The 23951-nt window shown below is 39.2% G+C and overlaps 1 protein-coding gene across 2 annotated transcripts in view; it reads right to left on the bottom strand.

The window, feature by feature from the left end:
- MTMR2 (myotubularin related protein 2) overlaps positions 1-23951 on the bottom strand; it is an 85822-nt gene that overhangs the window by 34382 nt on the left and 27489 nt on the right. For both annotated transcript variants that reach the window (XM_070425933.1, XM_070425935.1), the window contains exons 2-3: positions 18170-18275; positions 3551-3626 (exon numbers count right to left, since the gene is read on the bottom strand). In XM_070425933.1, coding sequence (XP_070282034.1) covers positions 3551-3626; positions 18170-18275 — 182 coding nt within the window. The remainder of the gene's footprint in view (positions 1-3550; positions 3627-18169; positions 18276-23951) is intronic.

Below are 23951 nucleotides of genomic sequence, written 5' to 3'. Positions count from 1 at the left end.
CTTCCTCCTCAGGCTGGGGACAGCTAAGTCACTCTGAGAAAAGAGTTTATGTTTAGCAGGGCTTGTACCAAGTAAAAGGGAGACTGAGCAGGCACCTTTCCAGAGCAAATGACAGTAATAACCAGCACTGACTGCCTAGCACTTCAGAGTTTATCAAGTACTTTTCATCTGAGTACCTCCTTCCTTCAATCTTCATAACAACCCTTAACACATTAAGCGCTCAGTCACTGGTGACTGACACTATACTTTCTGCCCGGAAGACAAAACAGGCTGGGTGCTTAATGTGTTAAATGTAAGGCCTAGAATTAACTACAAGTTTTAGATGAGAATACTGGGGCTCAGAGAAGTAAAATAAAATGCCTAATGTTTCAGAACCAGTAACTGCTAAGATTAAGACTTGAATGCAGTTCCTCTGTCTACAAATTCAAATCTCTCTCCAACCACATCGTGCAAAGAGGCCACTAGAGTAGCATAGTCTGTTTCCTGTGTCAAAGGTTGCAACACTGCAGTCTAGGCCACCTCTACTGTTGATGTGCCCAAGCCACAGTATCTGAGCTTGTTATTTCCCTAAAGCATTCTGTTCATGTTTCTACCACTACTCTAACTTTTAAAAAAACATATAAACTACAAACTGACATTAGACCAACTAAAAATCAAACATCTTTTCTACATAAATTAACATATTCAACATTACTCTAGTTTTGTACATCAATGTATTAAATTTAATTTTTGTACAATATTCAAGTCTATATAGATGATTCTGAATCAGGATATTTTATTTAGTATATTAGATATTCCTCTAAATCTGCAATACTAATACTGCCTAGTCATACCAAAAGAGCTTAGATTTATTAATCTCAAATTTTCACTGAGTTCACAGAGGAAGAATCCGTAATAATTTCCATGAGGCAGACTATAATGGCCTTGAGAATAAATATCTATAAGGATATAAAATAGATCCAAATAAATGTAATACATGACAACATGCAATCTGTGCAGAGAGGCACAAAAGCGTGCTCTAGTACAGAGAAGAGGAAGTCCATACAGCTATGAGATCAGAGAAGGCTCAAGGAACACAGGCATGTGAATTGTGCCCCAATGATGGGTAAGGATAATAAGACAGCACTCAATGCAGAGAAAAAACCTAATCCAATATGCAGAAGTGGGAAAGTAAAGTAGCTATTTTTTTTAAAAAATACATTTTATTGATTTTTTACAGAGAGGAAGGGAGAGAGATAGAGAGTTAGAAACATCGATCAGCTGCCTCCTGCACACCTCCCACTGGGGATGTGCCCGAAACCAAGGTACATGCCCTTGACCGGAATCGAACCTGGGACCTTTTCAGTCCGCAGGCCAAGGCTCTATCCACTGAGCCAAACCGGTTACGGCAAAAGTACCTATTTAAAGGTAAGTATATAGTCTGTAATTTATATTCTATCACACTTTTCACTCCTCAATTTCCTTCCCTGGTTCCTTTTCTACCATATGATTCCAAAACATTTACCAAGCTATGTTCTTGGCCCTCTTCTCACTCCATACACTCTCTGATTAATTTTCCTCCTCTCGTTTTTCACCTAATATCCATGTTCTGATTACTTCAAAACATGGACTTCCAACCCTGATCTCTCTCCTAATCTCCTACAATCTCTCTCCTAGATATCTCCACTGGAAGATTCTCATAGGTACCTGAAATTAACACTTGGAGTGGGGGAAACGAGTTAAGTCGGCTCGCGTGAATTGCGCGTACTCCGCGGGAGCCGTCTTAACTCGGTTCATATAGATTTGCGGTGGAGTGCGGGAAACTTGTAAACTCAGGCCGATTGTAACTGCGTATTACCAAATATTTGTTTGTTTGCCGTTCACAAAGATACCTACCTGCGTATGCGAACCGTTTCATACCCATTGGGGTAATAGGTATCATAAAAATCCCTGATTTTGCGCGGGAAACCTAAATAATTGCCCGCGCCATCTTATATTTTGGCGGGAAATTCACCCCACACCGGAGTGTTAAATACACATAAATGATATCAAGGGCTCATGAAACCCAAGAGGAAAAGGTAAATTCAAGAAATTCTTAGAGATCAACTCCTCTGGATCTGGTAATTGATTGGATAGCAGAGTTCAGAAAAAGAGTTCTTGCCCTTAGCCTGTTTGTTCTGTGGTTAGAGCCTCAGCCTGCAGACTGAAGGGTCGTGGGTTCAATACAGGGCCAGGGCACAAACCTATTACCTCGGTTGCAGGCACGATCTCCAGCCCCAGTCCAGGCACATGAGGGAAGGCAACCAGTTGATATATCTCTCACATCAGAGGCTCTCTCTCTCTCGCGCTCTCTCTCTCTCTATCTCTCTCTCTCCACCCCACTTGGAGGTAGTTACCTTTTGGCTTGCTTAGTTTTACACAGGAAAATAACACCTGGAAAAGGAAAATTAAGCATTTACTAAGTCCTTTTAAAATTTTGACTGACAATAAAATGAAAGGTGGTTTTACTTTGGCTAAGAAACCATTTATTTTATTAAATACGTTTTAATTTATTTCAGAGAGAGGAAGAAAAAGGGAGGAAAAGAAACATTGATGAGAAACATCAATAGGCTGCCTCCTACATGCCTGCTACTGGGGATCGAGCCCACAACCCAGGCCAGTGCCCTGACCAGGAATCAAATCGTGACCCCCTTGGGTCATGGGTCAACGGTCAACCCCTCAGCCACACTGGCCAGGTTAATAAACCATTTACTTTATTCTCCTATTATATTACTTTCTCAAGAACTATGGGTATTTTAAAGTAAAATCATGAAGATGGGGGGCAGGGGGAGGGGGGTGGTTCCTTTTCTACCATATGATAGAAATGAGGGGGGGGGGGTAAAGGAGACATGTGTAATACTTTAAACAATAAAGAATTAAATAAATAAATGAATGAATAAATAAATAAAGTAAAATCATGAAGACAGAAGAAAAAAAGCTTAAATGCATGTTTCTAGTTTCTAGTTCATACAATAAGTTAATGCTTGGTTCTATAGGCTGTACAAAGAAAGGCACACACCCATATGCAAATGGCTTGCTTTGCAATGGAGATGAAATATTTTCACCCAAAAACTGAGCTGAGTTTAATCAGATTAGAAAAAAATAAAGAAAGAGGACAGAAAGTGTTTTCAGAAAAATTACTTGTACAAAGTGGCAATTCAATGTTTTTTATCTAGGCAACCCACTATCTTACTGTGGCAATTCAAAATAATGACATTTTCTTTCACAGAATTCAGCAATGTATTTTTTTAAATCACTTGTTTTCAATGAAAATAAAGCAAACCAGAGAAGCAGCAGAATATTCTACTTGTATGTTTCCCAGCAGTCCAAATACAAACAAAACCAACAGGTCTCAGCCTAGACTATAGCTGGGAAGGCTAGCAGTAAAGAGTGCTACAGGACAGGAGGTGTTTCGGACAGTAAGCCTGTTCTCTGTATATTGAGAGTGAAAGGGGTGGAGGTGAAAGGTGTTTTGAATAGTCTTTATAGTCAGAAAGGAGAAGGAAATTCAGCAAAAAATACCATTACAGACCCATGTCTTTAATATTTTCTCCTGGAAGCAAGGGCGGTTCTTCCATTTCTGCTAATTTGTTAGACTCCCTCAGGACCTGGATTGGAAAGGGGAGGAGGGGACAAGAAAAGAAATATTTTTTATTTAAAGGTTAATTTTTCACTGAATTTCAACTAAGTATACTTGCTCTTATGTAAAGTTATAACATTATATTACACATACTACTTTAAATCAAATTATAAAAACTGTAGTTTTGGTGTAACACATAAAGCTGCAATTTTTCTACAGAGCATTTACCGAATGCCTACTTAGTATAAGGTATTATATACAAAACCCTTTACACATTTCCTCATTGAATCCTACACAACCCTTTAAGGTTAGGTTTTATTATCCTCAATCCTAGATGAGGAAGAAAAGGCCAGAAGTGACAATTAGTTCAAGATCACATAGCTAAAAAGTGTCAAAATCTAGATTTGAATTATAGTTTTTAGTGGACTACAAAGCCCAATTTCTTTCCAGTAAGGTAGGTCTAAAGGCCTTAATGCAGTCTAACTCAGACAAAATCAAGCTTTTATGTAGATTTAACATTTAGAGAATTTAGAAATGAGGTTGATAAAGAATCTTGTTGAAAAAGAGATATTAAGTTAATCAAAATCATGATCAATAATGTTTTACTAATTAGCTCCCTTATGAAAGATGCTACACTGGATTCCAAGAATGTAAGTCAGTTTCCTAGTGGATTTACAACAAGGAACACACATACACACACACACACACACGCACACGCACACGCACACGCGCGCACACACACACTCTCACATCACATATTAAACACAAGCTACCACAAGCCACTCCGCTCCACCCTTTCACTCCCAAACAATAAACTTCATTGTCAACAATTCTTTACCTCCCATTAATTCCTCAACCTTCTACAATCTGGTTTTGCCACATAACCCAACCCTTTCCAGGAGGGAGCCACTTTCTTCCCAATAACCTCCTCATTATTAAAGACAATGGACATTTCCATCTTCATTTTTATTTCTTAGCTACTTTTGACACTATCTGCACATCTCCCTGGCCATTCTTTCTCAATGACCTTTATATTCCCATTCCTTAACCCAGTGGTTCTCAACCTTCCTAATGCCGTGACCCTTTAATACAGTTCCTTATGTTGTGGTGACCCCCAATTTCATTGTTACAAATTGAACGTAATTAAAGCATAGTGATTAATCACAAAAACAATATGTAATTCTATTTGTGTTTTCCGATGGTCTTAGGCGACCCCTGTGAGAGGGTCGTTCTACTGCCAAAGGGGTCACGACCCACAGGTTGAGAACCACTGCCTTAACCTTTCCTGTTCCTCAGAGGTTTGTCCATTTTTCACTTTACTCACTTCCTGATGATCTCATACTCTATGACTTCATCTAATATTAATTACATTGTCAGCGGAAATTTTTCTTGGACTCTATTTCTACACATCCAACTGACTAATGTTCCTCCCCATCTAGATGTCCCACAGACACCTTGAACTCAACAGATCTTAAATTGACCTGCGTTCCATACTTAGCAAGTAGCACCACCATCCATTTCGTTGTCTAAGCCAGTTCTGGGGGAGGGCTGAGCAGTGGTCTCTGTAAGCAGACACGCCTTCTACTTTAACCTTGGTTTGTTTCATTAGAGTGAGAACCAATACCACTAAAATAAATGATTCTCAAACATTTTTTAAAGCTTTTGACATGTATTTACTTCAATCCAAAAAGTAGACTTAAGAGTCCTCAATAGAAGGTTAAAAAGGAAGAAAACACAAGGTGCTAAATGCCCTAAAGGACACCTTCTGTAACCCTCAAAACTGGGTTAGATCTCTCCTGGGTATGAGCTCCAATCTGGCACTTACCACCCACTTTAAGTGCCTGTCTTCTTCCCCACCAGACTCCTAGGGAAGAGGTACCCAATCTTATACACTTTTAAATACTCATTAGAAATGTAACATGAGCTACATACGTACTTTCTAATTGTCTAGAAGCCACATTAGAAAAATAAAAACAGTACTAGCTAGTTTGGCTCAGTGGATAGAGCATCAGCCTTTGGACTGAAGGATCCCAGGTTCAATTCTGGTCAAGGGCACATGACCAGGGTTCGGGCTCAATCCCCAGTAGGGGGCATGAAGCAGGTAGCTAATTAATGATTCTCTCTCATCACTGATGTTTCTATCTTTCACTCTCTCTTCTTCTCTGAAATCAATAAAAATATATTTAAAAAAAGAAAAAGAAAAACAGGCAAAAGTGATTTAATATATTTCATTTAATCCAATAAATCCAAACTACTGTCATCTCAGCATGCAATAAATACTTTAAAAATATTAATGATACCGAAACCGGTTTGGCTCAGTGGATAGAGCGTTGGCCTGTGGACTGAAGGGTCCCAGGTTCGATTCCGGTCAAGGGCATGTACCTGGGTTGCGGGCACATCCCCAGTAGGAGATGTGCAGGAGGCAGCTGATCGATGTTTCTCTCTCATCGATGTTTCTAACTCTCTATCTCTCTCCCTCCCTCTCTGTAAAAAATCAATAAAATATATTTTAAAAAAATAAAAATAAAAATATTAATGAGACATTTTATGTTTTTTTGTTTATACCAAGCCTTCAAAATCCAGAGTGTATTTTATATACACAACACATCTCAATCCAGACCAGCCACATTTCAAGTGCTCAACAGCCATATGTGTAGTGGTGATTGGATTGAGCATAATCTAATTCTTCCTGATAACCAAATTATTCCTTAGTATGCCCTGGCCAGGTTGCTTCCTTGGTTAGAGGGTTGTCCTGATACCCCAAGGTTGCAGGTTCAATCCCCAGTCAGGGCACATATAGAAGTCAACCAATGAGTGCCTAAATATGTGGAACAACAAATCTTTCTCTCTCTCTCTCTCTCTCTCTCCTTTTTTTTTCTCTCTCTCTTCCCCCTTCAGCCATTCCTCTCTCTCTAAAAATCATTCAATAAAAAAAAAATCATCCCTTAGTTTAAGTCAGGTGCTTAGGAAGGAGTAAGCATCACTACCATAGCTCAGTGCTCAACTAAGACCAATAAGCTAAGAACTACAAAGGACAAATTAATTCTGTTCAATAAATCTGCAACCTGAACAAATTCACACTTCTGAAAGTTTAATATTTTATCTCATAAAGTAATCTTACTGCACTACATAAAGAATTAAAATACATATGTACCTTTTATATTCCAAATTCTAAAACTCAAAAAGGTGATATGTTTTAATGACATCTAGTTGCCAGTTCCTAATATGTAACACAGTCATAGAAGAAAGGAAGAGACAGAAGCAGGGAAGGAAGGAGAGAGACAAGAAGAAAGGAAGCAGACTGAGTCTGTGAGGATGCAGAAAAACAGGATAAAAATGCAATTTGCAAATATGTAGATATCCTGGACTCATATCCTGACTGTTCTACATGCTAGCTAGGTACTCTTAGTCCGGGTGTCCAACTTCTTTATTGCCTCATTTCCCCATCTATAAAATGATAATAATTATAGTACCCCACAAAAGGATTTTATAAAAATTAAATTAGTTAACAACTTAAGGCATTTATATCAGTGTTGACATAATATGTACTCAATAAACATTTCCTATTACAAATAATAAAAACTGAGACTAAACTGATTACCAAACTCTGGTAAGAATTTCTACTGATTATGAAAACAACACAATTAAATAAAAAAAGATACAAATAACTAACACAGTATCTTTTTAAAACAATCAATGATACCCATGTGAAAGTCTTTATCTTCTGCCCATCGTCTACCACGAGATTTGGAAATACAAAGATTATATTCCTTACAAAGCTGGGCAGTAGTTCCTATATTTCAGAGGTGTACTTTCTTGTAGCTGCTACAGTGTTGTTCCCCATGACTGCCTTCCTCTCTTTCTGTATTTCTACTTTCAGAAGGAATTTGCATATCGAAGAATATATGTGTATTGTATACAGGAGTGGAGAGGAAGGTAGATCTGGAAGAGGCACATGGTGACATAAAAGATGTAAGAAGTAAAGCTTTATAATGTGAGAAAAGAGACAGGGAACTCAGTGCATACTGAGAACCACAGGCTCTCCTATGCCAGTATACTTTCTGACCAGAATGTCATAGAATAAGGTCAACGAAGAGAAGGCAAAAGGAGATCCCATCTTTGTCCAGAAAAGCTACACTAGGTGACAGACTTTTAACAATAGGTATACACCAGAGGCTATGTATAAACAAGTCACATTAGAGCCAAAGATATAAAAAGAACTCAAACAAGTGAACAGAGCAAGGCCGAAGGCAACCCATACCCTATACATGTTGGCCATCACTGGTTTTGAACATGGCTATCTTTCATCAAACATAAAAGAAAAAATGGGGCCTAGAAGAAAAGATTATTTGACAAGGAAAAGGAAGTATCAGCCTGATGCTCAACAAAAGAGCAGTCTTCTGAAAATAATTCCCTATATACATTATAAGAAACATTAATAAACTAGCTGGCATTAAATTAGTTAATAACTTAAGGCATTTATTAAACTCAAAAGGAAATTAGCCATAACTCCTAAGGAACAGGAACAAACACCATAAGGATAGACACACTGAGACTAAGAGAAATGGGTCATATAAAGAATAACTGCAAAAAAATTAAAAATGTAATAGCAGAAATAAAAACTGTGTTGGAATTAAGAACTAAATTGATTATTCAGAAAATAGCATTTATGTTGAGGGCAACCATAAAAATTGCTCTACAAATTTATAGAAAAAGAACAGAGGTAAAAATCATGAGGGAAGATGATAAAGAACCAATGAAAGAATTATATTTCCTAAAGAAAAAAGTCAAAACAGAATAGGAACAATAATCCAATACATAATGGAAGAACATGCTTTTGAAATAAATAACAACTTTCTAAGCTTGTTGATCAAAATAGCTTGCCAGATTCCACATACTTAAAAAATGAACAGAGATATACCTAGGTGCATTTTAGCAAATTCTTCTGAAATATAAGAATTAAAAGACAAACTTTGAGTACATAGGCAGAGAGAGAAAGAGAGAGAGAGAGAGAGAGAGAAAGAGAGAGAGAGAGAGAAAATGTACGACAGCAAGATCAGGCTGGCTTCAAATTTATCAACTATATTCTAGAAGACAACAAAATGTTATCAGTCTTTGAAGAAAAATGCTATGACCTTTCTAATATGATTGATGGTAACAGGAAGTAATTCTCAGATATGCCATGTCACGAAAAATATAATCCACATGTTCTGCTTTTTCGGGGGAAATTGCCTGAGGGCGATTAAGCTGAAAGGGGGAAATCAAAATTAAGACTCCTATATAAGAAATTTGTGGTGTACAGCAAAGACTTAAGTTGTTATATCCTAATGACCCTACAGCCAAAAAAAAAAAAAAAAATTACTGCCACCATACTAACACTCTGAGTCTGACTTTCATATTTATATCAAGATAATAATATCCACCTTATAGGTTTGTATGAAATGAGACAGTTGAAACATAAAGGGATTTGCAAGATGCTATATTAAAATGTAAGAAATACCTATTAATCACTTAACAGACATATCAACAGAAGTTTTCACCTCATCTCACAATATTCTATTCATATGGTGTTTTGTTTCTCTGCTCTAAAACATATAGGGATTAATGACACCTTATAATCTAATAACAATAACTATAATATCTCCGTAATTCCATAAATAAAATTTTAGATATACTATACAAAATAACATACACAGAATTAATATTTGAGACAGCATGACATAAAGAGAACCACCAAATAATCCTAGGAGGGCGGGAACAAAGATGGCGGCATAGGTTAACGCCAGAGCTTGCTGCCTCGAACAACCACTTCAAAAATACAACTAAAAGACAGAACGGACATCATACAGAACCACAGGAAGGCTGGCTGAGTGGAAGTTCTACAACTAGGAGGAAAGAGGAAACCATACGAGACTCAGAGGAGGCGCAGTGCTGAAGTGAAATAATAAGGTTCGGAGTGCATGTGGAGCGGGCCGGAGGCAGAGGATGCGGTTGTTGTTTTCAATCGGGAGGGAGTTTCAGACTCTGAGCTCCAGATCCGGGCGAGTCTCTAGGGACCCAGACTCAAACGGGAGAAGCGGGAAGGCAGCTTTCTCTCTGAGGTCTGCAGTGGTGGCAGAGCCGCTGGGGACGGAACTGAGAGCAGCCATAACTGCTCGCTCTGCCCGCCCTATAGATCCCCTGGGACCCGCCCCGCCCAAGCCCTGCACAGAGGCATTTGCCAGAGAGCCTCAGGCAAAGGCTAGATTAGCACCGCCCTAGAGATTCAGCACAGTAGCGCTCCCACTGCAGACACAGCTGACTCTCATAGCCAGTTAGCCTGGAGGTCAATTCGCCCCCCGTATTGCCGACAACAATCAAGGCTTAACTACAACCAGACTGCGCACAAAGACCACAAGGGGGTGCACCAAGAAAGCATAAAAAATGCGGAGACAAAAAAACATGAAATGGAGGATATAGAGCTAAAAAACGCACTTTTAAAGGCTTTCAATAATTTGCTAGAACCTGCCGATAAACTTGATGAGAGCCTCAAGAAATCTAATGAGACCCTCAATGTTGTGATAAAGAACCAACAAGAAATTAGAAATACACTGACTGAAATCAAGAATATTATACAGATACCCAACAGCAGACCAGAGGAGCTCAAGAATCAAGTCAAAGATTTGAAATGCGAAGAAGCAAAAAACACCCAACCGGAAAAGCAAAATGAAAAAAGAATCCAAAAATACAAAGATAGTGTAAGGAGCCTCTGGGACAGCTTCAAGCGTACCAACATCAGAATTATAGGGGTGCCAGAAGATGAGAGTGAGCAAGATATTGAAAACCTATTTGAAGAAATAATGACAGAAAATTTCCCTCACCTGGTGAAAGAAATGGACTTACTAGTCCAAGAAGCACAGAGAACTCCAAACAAAAGGAATCCAAAGAGGACCACACCAAGACACATCATAATTAAAATGCCAAGAGCAAAAGACAAAGAGAGAATCGTAAAAGCAGCAAGAGAAAGAAACTCAGTTACCTACAAGGGAATACCCAAACGACTGTCAGCTGATTTCTCAACAGAAACTTTGCAGGCCAGAAGGGAGTGGCAAGAAATATTCAAAGTGATGAATACCAAGAACCTACAACCAAGATTACTTTATCCAGCAAAGCTATCATTCAGAATTGAAGGTCAGATAAAGAGCTTCACAGATAAGGAAAAGCTAAAGGCGTTCATCACCACCAAACCAGTATTATATGAAATGCTGAAATGTATCCTTTAAGAAGAGAAAGAAGAAGAAAAAGGTAAAGATACAAATTATGAACAACAAACATGCATCTATTAACAAGTGAATCTAAGAATCAAGTGAATAAATAATATGATGTACAGAATGAACTGGTGATTATAATAGAACCAGGGACACAGAAAGGGAATGGACTGACTATTCTTGGGGGGGAAAGGCGAGTGGGAGATGCGGGAAGAGACTGGACAAAAATCGTGCACCTATGGATGAGGACAGTGGGTGGGGAGTGAGGGCGGAGGGTGGGGCGGGAACGGAGAGGAGGGGAGTTATGGGGGGAAAAAAGAGGAAAAAATGTAATAATCTGAACAATAAAGATTTAATTAAAAAAAAAAAAAAAGAGAACCACCACCTCACAAATTCTTGAACTACTGACTTCTAGATTTAGCTACAGAATAAAGAGCACCTTATTCTAAAAAAAGCAATAAGAGGAATGATATCAGCATCATGGCAGCATAAGATGTCCCTCATTTTGTTGCCTTTTAACTTCTAAAATTTGACATCTCTCCATAAATAAAAGGGCCTCCGTGGGCACCTTGAAATCCAGCACCATATGCAAAGGAAGCCAGGAGTCTCTCCCACTAGTGCATCAGGTAATAGGCAGACAGACCCCAGACCCAGGTAAGGGCTGTGGAATCAGCAGGAGACTGTGAATTGACTCCAACCCTCTTGATTGCAGGAAAATACTGATGTGAGCACATACAGATAAGAAAGCCTTGACCTAACCAGTTTGGCTCAGTGGATAGAGCGTTGGCCTGTGGACCTAAGGATCCCAGGTTCGATTCCGGTCAAGGGCATGTACATTGGTTGCAGGCACATACCCAGTAGGGAGGGTGCAGGAGGCAGCTGATCGATGTTTCTCTCTCATCAATGTTTCTAACTCTCTATCCCTCTCCCTTCCTCTCTGTAAAATATTAATAAAATATATATATAAAAAAAGGAAAGCCTTAATAGAAATCCAGGTTTCTGCAGAAGTTCCAGCACTCCACTGGGGCAAAAAATATATACAAGTTTGATGCATCAAAGTGGATAAGAGGAACTCTGTCAGCATCACCCTTGCCCAGGAGGCGGCACAGCTTAAGAGGAAGTTGGGGATCCCTCCCTGTGGGGGAAAGGGAGAGGAGTAAGTACCCAACTTCCCCAGTTGTGGGGCTGCTAAAAGAAACCCATCTCTTGCCCACAGAACTCAGAGTATTAAAGCAAAAGCTCCATTACTTGGAGAAGGAAGGGGTTCAGAAAAGTGGCAGATGAGAATATCAGAAGGCATTAAAGAGATGCAGTTCTCTGTGTTCTAGACTCCAGCAAAAAGCCCATCCATAAGCTGTCGGAAAAAACCTCACCCAAGGATTCCTTCACCTGACCCACAGGAATGCCCAAATCCCCAAGTGCCAAACCCATACCCACCTTACTCTGCAGCTAGCTCCTTTTACTAGTACATGTTTCAGAGGGCTACAGCAAGAGCAAGCTCAGGCAGATAGGGAGTGCATGCAGAAAAGCTGGGGTCTGTGGGCAAGGGAGAAACCATAATTATGAGCTGTACTGCCACCTTTGTGACAATGAAAGAGAGCTTCCCAACAGTTAGCCTGGTTTACTGTAAGATCAACTGCTTAAGAATCCACAAGAGGTAGCAAGAATTGTACAACAGGTGTATTCAATCATATAAGGTGAGAGAAAGCCCCAGAATATAAGCTGACCAAAAAAAAAAAAAAAATCCCTCATGAAGGCAGCTAGTACCGATTGGAGGAGGTGACAGCTACTTTAAATGCCAAAACAGCAATGCAAAACTATAAGAAACATAAAGAATCAAAGGAACATGACATCACCAAAAGGTCACAATACCCCAAAAACTGAACCCAGACAGAGATCTGTGATTTACCCAATAAAGAATTAAAAACAGCTGTTTTGAGGGACCTCAATGAACTAAAAAAAAAAAAGACAATTAAATAAAATCAAGAAAACAATAAATGAACAAATTAAGAAATAAACTGAGATAGAAATCGTAAAAATAACCAAACAGAAATTCTGGAGCTGAAGAATTCAATAAATGAAATGAACACAAAACAGAGTACCAACAGCAGAATAGAATAGGCCGAAGACAGAATCAGTGAATTAAAGGATAGGAACTTTGAAGTAACCCAGTCAGAGGAGAACAAAGAAAAAAGAATGAAAAGAGTGAAGCAAACCTATGATTTATAAGACACCATCAAGAGAACCAATATCAGAATCACCAGAGTTCCAGAAGGTGAAGAAAGGGAAAGGGGGCATAAAGTTTATTAGAACTTACAGACCAGGGGAGAGAATTGGACATCCAAGTGCTTGAAGCTCAAGATCATCTCATTATTTCAATTCAAAACAATCCTAAGACACATTATAATAAAACTGTTAAAAATCACAGATAAAGAGGGAATACTAAAAGTAATAAAAGAAAAATTCTAACCTATAAACCCTAATTAGGCTATCTAGGCCAGCGGTTGACAACCAGTGGTCTGGGAACCACTGTTGGTCCATGAGGTCTGAAAGGTTGGCGACCGCTGATCTAGGCCCGTGGTTGGCAAAACACGGCTCGCAAGCCACATGCGGCTCTTTGGCCCCTTGAGTGTGGCTCTTCCTAAGCCTTAGAAGTACCCTAATTAAATTAATAACAATGTACCTACCTATATAGTTTAAATTTTAAAAATTTGGCTCTCAAAAGAAATTTCAATCGTTGTACTGTTGATATGTATCTGGCTCTGTTGACTAATGAGTTTGCCGACCACTGACTATAGACCAGTGGTTCTCAACCTTGGCTGCACATTACAATCACCTGGGAATCTTTTTAAAATCCTGATTTCTGGGTCTCATCCTCTGGAAATTCTGTTTCTTTGTTATGGGGTGGGGCCACAACATTAGTTGAATTGTGCCCTCCCACAGATAAAGATAGGTTGAAGTCCTAGTTGACAGTACCTCAGAATGTGACCTTATCTGGGAATGTGGGGTGCCCTCAGTGTCCCCAGCTGTTGCCAGTGGAAGTGGAATTCTTGCAATGTTGCAAGGAAAGTAATTTCCTGAGACTCGCACTGGAGAATGAGTGATATTTATATCTGTGGAATTAAACCCCTGGGTTTCCAATGTTGCATTTCCTCCATGCCACCATGGAAGAAGTCCAATCTTATCTTCAGTGAGGCTAGGATTAAAGCCACTGCCCAGAGTTTCCACACCATATTAAAGCACAGTCTAGGCCAGCATCTGGCTAGCTTAGCTTGTGTTCCCAGCAGCAGTCCATTGCATCTGGGGTCTGCATGGACATTCCGCTGCTTAAGGTCACATGAAGGGCTAGCGCACGGGCGAGTACAGGTCACTGAGCAAGAGAGTGCAAGGAAGCAGGAGCAAAGCAAGAGGCAAGAGAGAGAGAATTCTTTGCCCAGAGTTTTTTAACCTTCCAAGATTTCACAGCTTGCAGTAAAACCCCTAGGCCAGTGATGGTGAACCTTTTAAGCTCGGCGTGTCAGCATTTTGAAAAACCCTAACTTAACTCTGGTGCTGTGTCACATATAGAAATTTTGTGATATTTGCAACCATAGTAAAACAAAGACTTAAATTTTTGATATTTATTTTATATATTTAAATGCCATTTAACAAGAAAAATCAACCAAAAAAATGAGTTCGCGTGTCACCTCTGACAAGCATGTCACAGGTTTGCCATCACTGCCCTAGGCAATTACCTTTGTCCCAGGTAAGACTGACAGACAAGCACCTTCCCCTAGTCATCCTAACTTCACTGCGCATGCACCCATTTCTCTTTGTTTGATCCCTTTCCCCAGTGATCTACAGGAAATAGACCAGTGTTCCCTGGGGAGTGTGCAACTATAGCTTACTGGTGAAGCTGCCCAGATGACCATGCTTATAATGATGTCTGGCCTCGCCTTTGCTTTCTTCTTCTTATTATTAGCTAGCTAATTATGACAATGAGAGAAATGGGGTCACTGCAGACAGGGTCATGGTAATTAGTTAAGATAAGGATACAGTGGAGTAGGGCGGGCCCCTAATCCAACATGACTGTTGTCTTTATTACAAGACATCTCTGTGAAGACACAGAGATATAATATTGCCTCAATTACTTTCATTTTGCCTCAAACCAAGGAATCTATCATCATGCACTGGCCCAGTTTTCAGAAGATCGTTATTCATCTAGCTCATAATACCCCTGAAAAAGAAGTAGTATTCTAATGGTAAACACAGTAAATAATAAACAACATAAAGCACATACAGTCAGTCCTCAGATTACATCGGACTCGATGTACATCGTTTCGTGGTTACGTCGCCATCTCCCACTTATTTATAAAACAAGAAAGTTCTGTCATTTCGACGTATGTACATATGTGCTTTATTTTTTTTTGTTATTTATTTACCACAAGGTCAGGAATTGTTACCTTTCTTTTAAATTTTTTTTACTGTTTCACTTCATTACTGCTGTGTGTATGCTCCATGTGAGTGACGTAGGTGCTTATGTAGGTGGGTTCCGACTGATGGCAAAAATCAAAAATCGCCTTACATCACGCGTTAGGAATAGATCTCCGACGTGACCCGAGGGCCTACTGTATGTACATACATCAAAATGACGGAACTTTTTTTTATAAGTAAATGGGAGATGGCGACGTAATCGCGAAACGATGTACATTGAGTCCGACAATATATCTAACAAAGATGTCCTTAAAAATGACAAAACAGGTAACAGGCAGGCTATCATATTAATTTTCCCTTGGTTTTGGGATAAACTTGATACAAAATGACTTTTTGAATCCCAAATCCCTAAGTCACACTTCTTTTTTTTCAAAGCCTAGTTCACAAAATTCACAGTGGTGCTGACTGTGTATTAACCACTATTGACAAAAGTCCCCTCAACCTGCCTGTTGCCATGCCAACAGAGTGACTGAACTGGTGACATCTGTTGGAGCATGCTTTGTGTGGCTGGTGGAATGCCACCATTGTGCATACACTTTGTATCAGGGGTGAAGGGGGGGGTTTTCTAGATTTATGGGGGGGAGGGTAAACCTTTTTTTTGTTTTTTTGATGGGAGTGGGTATAGTACTTAGCTTACCCCTAAATAACATGTATAAAAACCCCTGAAGTATTGTGTGGGTGTGTGTGTGTGAGTGTGTGTATATGTCTGGCAATTAAACTGTTGTCTTCTGGAAATTAGTGAATTCTTTTTTCCCTCCAGAAGTATTTGTTACAAGATTTGTAAATAAGAGCTCTACTTAGTTTGTTTACCATGACCATGATGCAGCAAACCTTAAATACCTAATTCCTGTAAGATTTAAGGAAAGACTTGAAGACGTGTCAGGTTAAGCAGCAGCCACGTTTTCAGAAATTGTTTGCCTTGATTCATCTTTCAGACTTCATTTGCCAGCTCTAAAATTCCCAGTCTTCCTTAATTTTAGTCCTTAATCTTTTACGTTCTGAACAGGAAGGGTAAAAGAGGAACCTGCGTAAATGTGTTTAATTGTAAGTCCATGGGCTGAGACCGGGGCATCCCTTTCTTAATGCTGCAATGTTGCTAGATATGTGATCAGACACCAGAGGGTTGGGCGTTCTTGCAATACCTTAACAGTGCTGAGATCTGCAGCATGGTACTAAGGAAGTTAAAGTTTGAATGTAACCACTTTATTTAAAAGTTGTTTTTTATTTAAATGAAATGGGGTTGAAATGAACATGATTTTGTTCGTGAATTATAGATGCAACATACATTGGTAGACGCGTGATGGTCTTTTGTGATACTTAATTTTTACATATCCCAGTCTCTGTATGTACCTGCATAGACAAAAAAACAAATTCCTGCTTTCTTTATGGAAGGGTTTCCAGGACTGCGTGTCTGCTCCTGAGCTCTGTTTTAAGTATGTGTATCCTTTGCTTGTATTTTGTACTAAAAAATAAGAAAAAGAATCCTTTATTGTTGAGCATGTTGGCATTTGTCCCCTTTACTTTTTTTTTTTCTTTTTGGGACATGAAGCAAGTTATTCTTTTTCTGTATCTTTTTTTTTCTTTTGTAAACTTTGTTTTGTTTAAAAATGGCTTTATAAAAGGGCTTTTATACCCCCCCCCCAAAAAAAAATGACAAAACAGGTAACAGGCAGGCTATCATATTAATTTTCTTTTTTTTATTTCTGTCACTTTAGGCACTCTACTATGGAAAGTACAGTTAACCTTTGTAATCAAAGCCATCTTCTCCTTAGTTTAACATTTAACAACTGTCTCTTCATTCATCACGTAAAAACATTCTGAGGACCTCACAAAGTTGAGAAAGATGCTGAATATGGCACTAATGAAGCTAATTCCTGCAGTCATGGAGCTGACGCATAAATTTAACAGATTCCCTTGGTACTCTTGTGCTAAGAGAATCAATAATTCAGGCTATTTTTGCATCTAATATTAAACCTGAAGGGACAACAGGCATAAAATAAGATATTCTCAATATGAGCTCAAGAGCAAATGACTTCATTAATGAAAATAATGTTTTAGTTAAAATTGTGAAAGTGTAACACTGAGAAAACAGTTACTAAACCAGAATAAAAAGATTATGAGATAAGTTTAAGGGTTAGCACTAAAAATGAAATTCATTTTGGCCATTATTCATAGAAAAGCAGTTATAGAAAAGAAGATGAATTCAAAAATGTACAAAGTGCTTCAGGATATTCCCAATATGGTTAGGTTCAAAGCAACAAAGCCTATAATAAACAGAGAATACTTAAAAACTATAATGAGATGTATAGCACGGTATTTAAGTGATTTAGCTCCAGAACTAGAACACATGAGCTGGAATACCGGCACTAAAACTTAGTAGCTATGAGACCTTGGACAGGTTACTAATTTTAGTTATTATCATGTGTAGAATATAGATTGATAATAGTCTACCTCACAGAACTGGTAGAACTATCATAAGAGATATTTCATACAGCACTTAGAACAATGCTTGGCACATGGAAAGTACTCAATAAATGTTAGCCATTACTGGCCATCATTATGGGAGTAATCATGAAAATATTTTATACCACAATGAAATTCATCACTTATCTTTTGGCTAAGAACTTAAAAGTTATCAAACGTAGAGATGAATTACACATTTATTTTTCAACTAAATAAGACTTCCCAATTTGCTGGCCTGTTCTGAGATATTTTATAAAGATTGAGTGAGGTCTTTTGAGAATATTCCATGAATATCTCCTGCTTACTCAGTTAAAGGTTACATTGATAGTGTTGGCCACAAATAGCTAACAGAGAATACTTCTTCAGAACTTAGAAACAGTATACATACTCTCAAATCAGGAGAAAAGTTGTCTGCAGAAGTTGAAATGGAATCCGATGACACAACAGAAGCAGATTTTGTATGCACTGAATTCTCTGAATGAGAAGTGGAAGCACTGCAAAATAAAAAGCAACAGTATGTTTGAAAATGGGGCTTTCCGATTTCAGAAATTTTCATTAGAACTCCATTATTTATCAAAATTTCCACTGCCAACTAGTCATACTTTGCCCACTCAATCTTATCTCCAAATACGGATAAACTGCAAACTCTGTATTACTGCATGGGTAAGTATTCTTACCATCCACACTCCCTCTGAAAGACTTCCCCAATACTCATGAAAATATTCCCAGCTAATTCTTTTTATCAAATTCGTCCATTCTTTCATCCAGTGAACATTCACTGAATAATCATGTGCAAACCCATTACACACGAGGCACTATGATCTGGAGATAAATATGTTATCATCCCAGTGTTCATGAAGCTCACAAGCATATGGCTGAGAAAGCCAATAAATAAATGCAATGTAGTGATAGAGATGAGATAAAGATAGAGCTAGAGCTAGAGCTACAGATGGATAGATAGGACAAATACACACTTTCTGGGAGAAAAGAAAAGGAAGCACCTAACTCTACCTAGGAAGTTCAGATAGGATTTCACAGAGGAGATGATATTTCAACTGAGTCTTAAAAGAAGAAATTGCAAGGCTGACAAACAAGGGACTTTCAAAACAAACAAAAGACACTGCAAAGTTACAGAATCATCATAGAGCACAGACTATTTGAGAAACCACAAATAGTTCAACAGGGCTGGACAAGCAGAACAGCAGAAGATAAAGATAGAAAGACAAGCCTGTCTTTGTACCTTGTACCTTTTCATCAAATCAAATTCTACATTTTATTAAAAAATATTTTTTTATTGATTTCAGAGAGGAAGGGAGAGGGAGAAAGATAGAAACATCAATGATGAGAGGGAATCATTGATTGGCTTCCTCCTGCTCACTGCACAATGGGGATTGAGCCTACAATCCGGGCATGTGCCCTGACGGGGAATCAAACCATGACCTCCTAGTTCATAGGTCAATGCTCAACCACTGAGCCACGCAGGCAGGTATCAAATTCTATACTTCTAATATGCCTATCTTAAATGTCCACCTATCTTAAACATCCACCTATCTTAAACATCCACTTCTACTAAACTAAGTACTCACACTCTACAGTTACTTTTATTCTCTGAAATTACTACAAATGAGCTCTGTATTTTCCTGAATTTATACCTTTGCTCAACCCATTCCAAAATAGAATGCCTCTTTATCCCAATCTGTTTATTAAAATCCTACCTACTCTTTAAAACTCAGTAAAAAGCTAGCTTTTCCAAGAAGTCTTGCCCAGGACTTTTAGCTGGAACTAAGTTTTTCTATACTTTCATAGACTTCTGTCTATACTCTACAATGGCACTTAACACTTTTCACATTAGACTAGAGCTTTTTGGTAACATGACCACCTCCTTATTAAGAATCTTCTCACAACTGGCATGGCATTTAAATGGAAGCAAAGACTGCAGTCTGCTAATATAATCAAGTAAACAATACCAACTTGGTCCTGTTTTCCTAGGCCCATAAACTTCACTAAAATCAATCCAAACATTGCTGTTATCCTTGTCATCCTAAGTTTCTCTTCAAAAATGCCAGAGCTTCTAGTCTAACTATGTGTTTCTTCCTCCATCTATTTAACCTGTCCAAGTCTTCCTTCCACTACTAACTCATCCTAACATTTATACTGTAATCTTTATTCCATAGTGAATAAATTCCCTCACAATCTCAACAGAATTCTCCCCTCACAGCTCTGGTCAGGTGGAGCACTTTTTTAGAGCATTGTCCCAATATGCCAAGGTTGTGGGTTCAATCCACAGTCAGGGCACATACAATAATCAATGAATGCATAAGTAAGTGGAACAACAAATCCATGTCTCTCTCTGTTCTCTCTTCTTTCTCTCCCTTTGCCCGTCCTCCTAACTCTCTAAAAAAAAGAATTCTTCCCTCACCTCTTCACCTCAACTAATACTTTCGTCCAGGAATCCACTTCCTGCAGCCATTTCTAGAGGAGACTCTCTTCTCCTACATCTACCAAAGCCCAAAGGTGAAACCAGCACTCCCCCAGCTCCACTATCATGCTCATACACTAGTATTAATTTTTCCATTTTCATATGTAAAATCCTTCTTCCTCTGAGGTTAATAGCATCTGGGTATCCAGCCTCTTATTGTCATCCACCTACTTTTTAATTACTCCTCCTAACTCACTAAAAACTTTTCAACTGGCTTACTTTCTCCTCCAAAGCAGCATCATCGTGGGAATTTAAATGTCCCTAAGGATAAATTAGCAACAACCTACCTCAAATTTCCTCAATTCCTACAATCTTCATCCACATTCCCACTTCAGCTATGTGCTTCTGTAGTCATACCCTGGACTTTATCATTTCTCAGCCTAACTATAATATTAAATTCAAAAAAAACAATCTCTGACTACAGATGCTATCCTTTCCAAATGTCTTACTTTCTTAACTTGTCCTTCATCTAATCTCCAACCTAATGGAGAGAACTCATCCTTCAACCCTTCCATTTGTCATGCATTATTGCTCCTTTTTCCCATTCACTTTCTCCTTACCCAGCCTGGAATGTATAGTGTAACACTTCATATTCTCTTGGCAAATCCTATCTTTACCCACCAGCCACCACTGCCCTGCTAATCCTTACCTTGTCCTGTGCTAAAGCTTGGCTATTAATGAAAAAAAAATATTCACATTGGGGCCACTGAGGACCCATGGTTAGAAATATCAGCTAAGCCCAAGGCAGTGCTCAGCAAACCCATCACATCCAATCAATCCAAAGTCCTGTAGAGTCTACTTTGCTATCATCTTTTGACTGCAGCCCTTTTTCTATCATAATTTTTACTGTCTTAACTAGACACCTCTTCCCTGGACTACTGCAAGTCACCTGCCTCCTTTCTCCTACTTATCCAATATATCATTCCAAATCAATACTGAAGTGATCTTTCAGAAACAGATCTGATTATATCATTCATCTTCAGTGATTCCTCATTGCCTACAGAATTGAGTCCAAAATCCTTAACATAATTCTTGAAGTCTTCCAAGATCTGGCCCTTAGTCTACATAACTAGCTATAGCTCCTATTCCTCTTAAGCCATTGGGAATGGCTTGTAGATTCCCTAAATTTGTAGCCATGTCATGGCTCTGTCATTTGCTAAGCCTGCTTCTTTTGTCTGTAATGTCCTCTGTACACTTCCATGCCCTCTTTGCTGCTATCCATCTTACAGGAGTGACTACTTCCTCCATTATGTACACTGTATGTATTTCTATCATAATACCTGTCACACTGCATTGCATTTACTGATCTATAAGCTCCTCCTCTCAGATAGTTTGGTTATTGTATACTATTCCAATACTTTTCTTTACTACAGATCATTTCTCCACCTTGCTCTCAATAAAAAATGTAAAGTGTTTAAAAAAGAATAGCTGACATACTGTTAGCTATTATTACTTAGGACAACTGAGTGTTATTGCACACATATTACCCCAAGTCTAATCAGCTGCCATTATAAATAAAATTATAATGGAAAGCTACTGTTTCACCTCTCATTAGTACTACTTTCAGCTGTAACATATTACAAGTGAGAATACAAATTTTCCCCAGTAACTGTAACTAAAGATTTACTGGAAGGAATAAAACAGCAAGAACTACAATTAAAGACCTGGTATTTAAAAAATAAGGAATTATGTGTCCTGGACAGTATTATGTTAGAGGTATTAAAAAACATTATTCCTACTGTAAAAGCATTTGTGTTGGCACTGTGAATGCCATTTAAAAATTAAAGTTGTCATTCATTACCAGGGAATAAATTTAAATTGTCTGCCCCACCCGCTTCCTCTGAAAAAAATTGTATGTTGAAGCTCCAACCCCTGTGATTGTAATTGGAAATCAGGGCTTTTAGGAGGTAACTAAGGTTAAATGAAGTGGGGGGGAGGGGTGGGTAGAGACTGGGGAGTTAATCTGATAACATTAGTGACTTTATAAGAAGAGGAAGAGAACCCCTAGGGGTTCATTTATATTCTCTTGCTCTCCCTTGTCCTGCCTTCTCTCTGCAAGCACCTAGGAAAGGCCATGTGAGGACACAATGAGAAGGCAGCCATCTGCAAGCCAGTTAAAGAGAGCCCTCACCAAGAATCAAATCAGCCAACACCTTGATCTTAGACTTCCCAGCCACCAGAACTGTGAGAAACAAACTTCTATTATTTAAGCCCCCAGTCCATAGAATTTTAGCAAGCCCAAGCAGACTAGTAGTCATAGAAGATGAATGTCACCAAAGGAATTTCTCTTGGCTTTTGAAGTGAAAAATTTCCTATTTGAAATTGTAATTTAAAAATATTTTCTTCCTAAAAATAAAAAATATTTTCTTATGTAAAAAAGGCTTGCAAGAAAGAAACCAAGATGGCAGCATAGGTAAACACCTGAAATTGCTGCCTCGCACAACCACTTCAAAACTACAATTCAAAGACAAAACGGACATCATCCAGAGCCACAGGAAGGCTGGTTGAGTGGAAATTCTACAACTAGAAGGAAAGAGAAAGCACACTGAGACTCAGAGGAGGTGCGGAAATAAAGTGCAGAGGTACGGAGGCACGCGCGGAAAGGGCTGGCAACTGAGGATGCGGTTGTCTTTTTCAATCGGGAGGGAGACACAAGCTCCCGATGACCCCAACTCCAGTACCGGGCAAATCTCTGGGGACCCAGACTCATACGGGGAGAAACTTGGACTGTCTGGCAGCAGGCGGAACTCGAGGGCGGCTTTCTCTCAGAGGTGCTTGCAGTGATTATCCGGACACTGAGACATGGGGCCTCTTAGGGTAGGACTGAGGATCAGCCATAGCTGTTTGCTCTGCCCTGTTGATTCCCTGAGACCCCGCCCCACCCAAGCTGTGTGCAGAGGCTTTTGCATATAAATGGCCTGGCCCTTTGCAATCTAAAATTACTCAACAAACTGCAGCTGGGTCAGAGAGACCCAGAACATCCAAAAGAAGGCCCAAGGCCCCACAGCAGCTTGCACTGTTTCACAGCTGGACCTCATCTGGGCACCTCCAAACCCCAAACAAAGAAGAGGAATCTGCAGACCTCTCCGTAGCTCCTGCTGGGTAGCCTCAGGCAGAGGCTAAATTAGCACCTCCTTAGAGATCCAAGAGCCAGTGTACCCAGTGGTCAGAGTGGGACCATCCAGATTACAACTCCTCAGATCCATAAGGGACACACTCAGAGGAGAATCAGTGAGCACCAAAGCCCCACTGAAGCAAGTCTTGCCCCATAAGGGTGTCTCCAGCACAGAAGTTCTCCCACCATAGACACAGCTGATTCTCACAGCCAATTGGTCTGGAGGTCAATTCCTCCCAGTGATACCTAAAACAATCAAGGCTTCACTACAACAAGACTGTGCACAAAGCCCACAAAGGGGTGCACCAAGAGTGTCCACCTCAGGTAATTGGGGAGGCTGAGCCACTGGGCCCTATAGGACATGTAGCACAGAAAGCCACTCTATCAACACAGGGAAGCAGCCAAAATGTGGAGACAAAGAAACAGGTCACAAACGACAGAAACGGAGGAAAGCAAACTACTGGATATAGAGTTCAAAACCACGGTCATAAGGTTTTTCAAGAATTTTCTAGAAACCGCCGATAAATTTGGTGAGACCCTCGAGTATATGAACAAGGACCAGAAATTAAGCATTCA

This window comes from Myotis yumanensis, unplaced genomic scaffold (genome assembly GCF_028538775.1).
Source record: "Myotis yumanensis isolate MYYU_CA2020_CCGP unplaced genomic scaffold, mMyoYum1.0.hap1 SCAF_10, whole genome shotgun sequence".
In the NCBI taxonomy this organism is placed as follows: Eukaryota; Metazoa; Chordata; class Mammalia; order Chiroptera; family Vespertilionidae; genus Myotis; species Myotis yumanensis.
The sequence above is the reverse complement of the archived record's forward strand: the minus strand, read 5'-3'. Positions and strand labels throughout refer to the sequence as shown.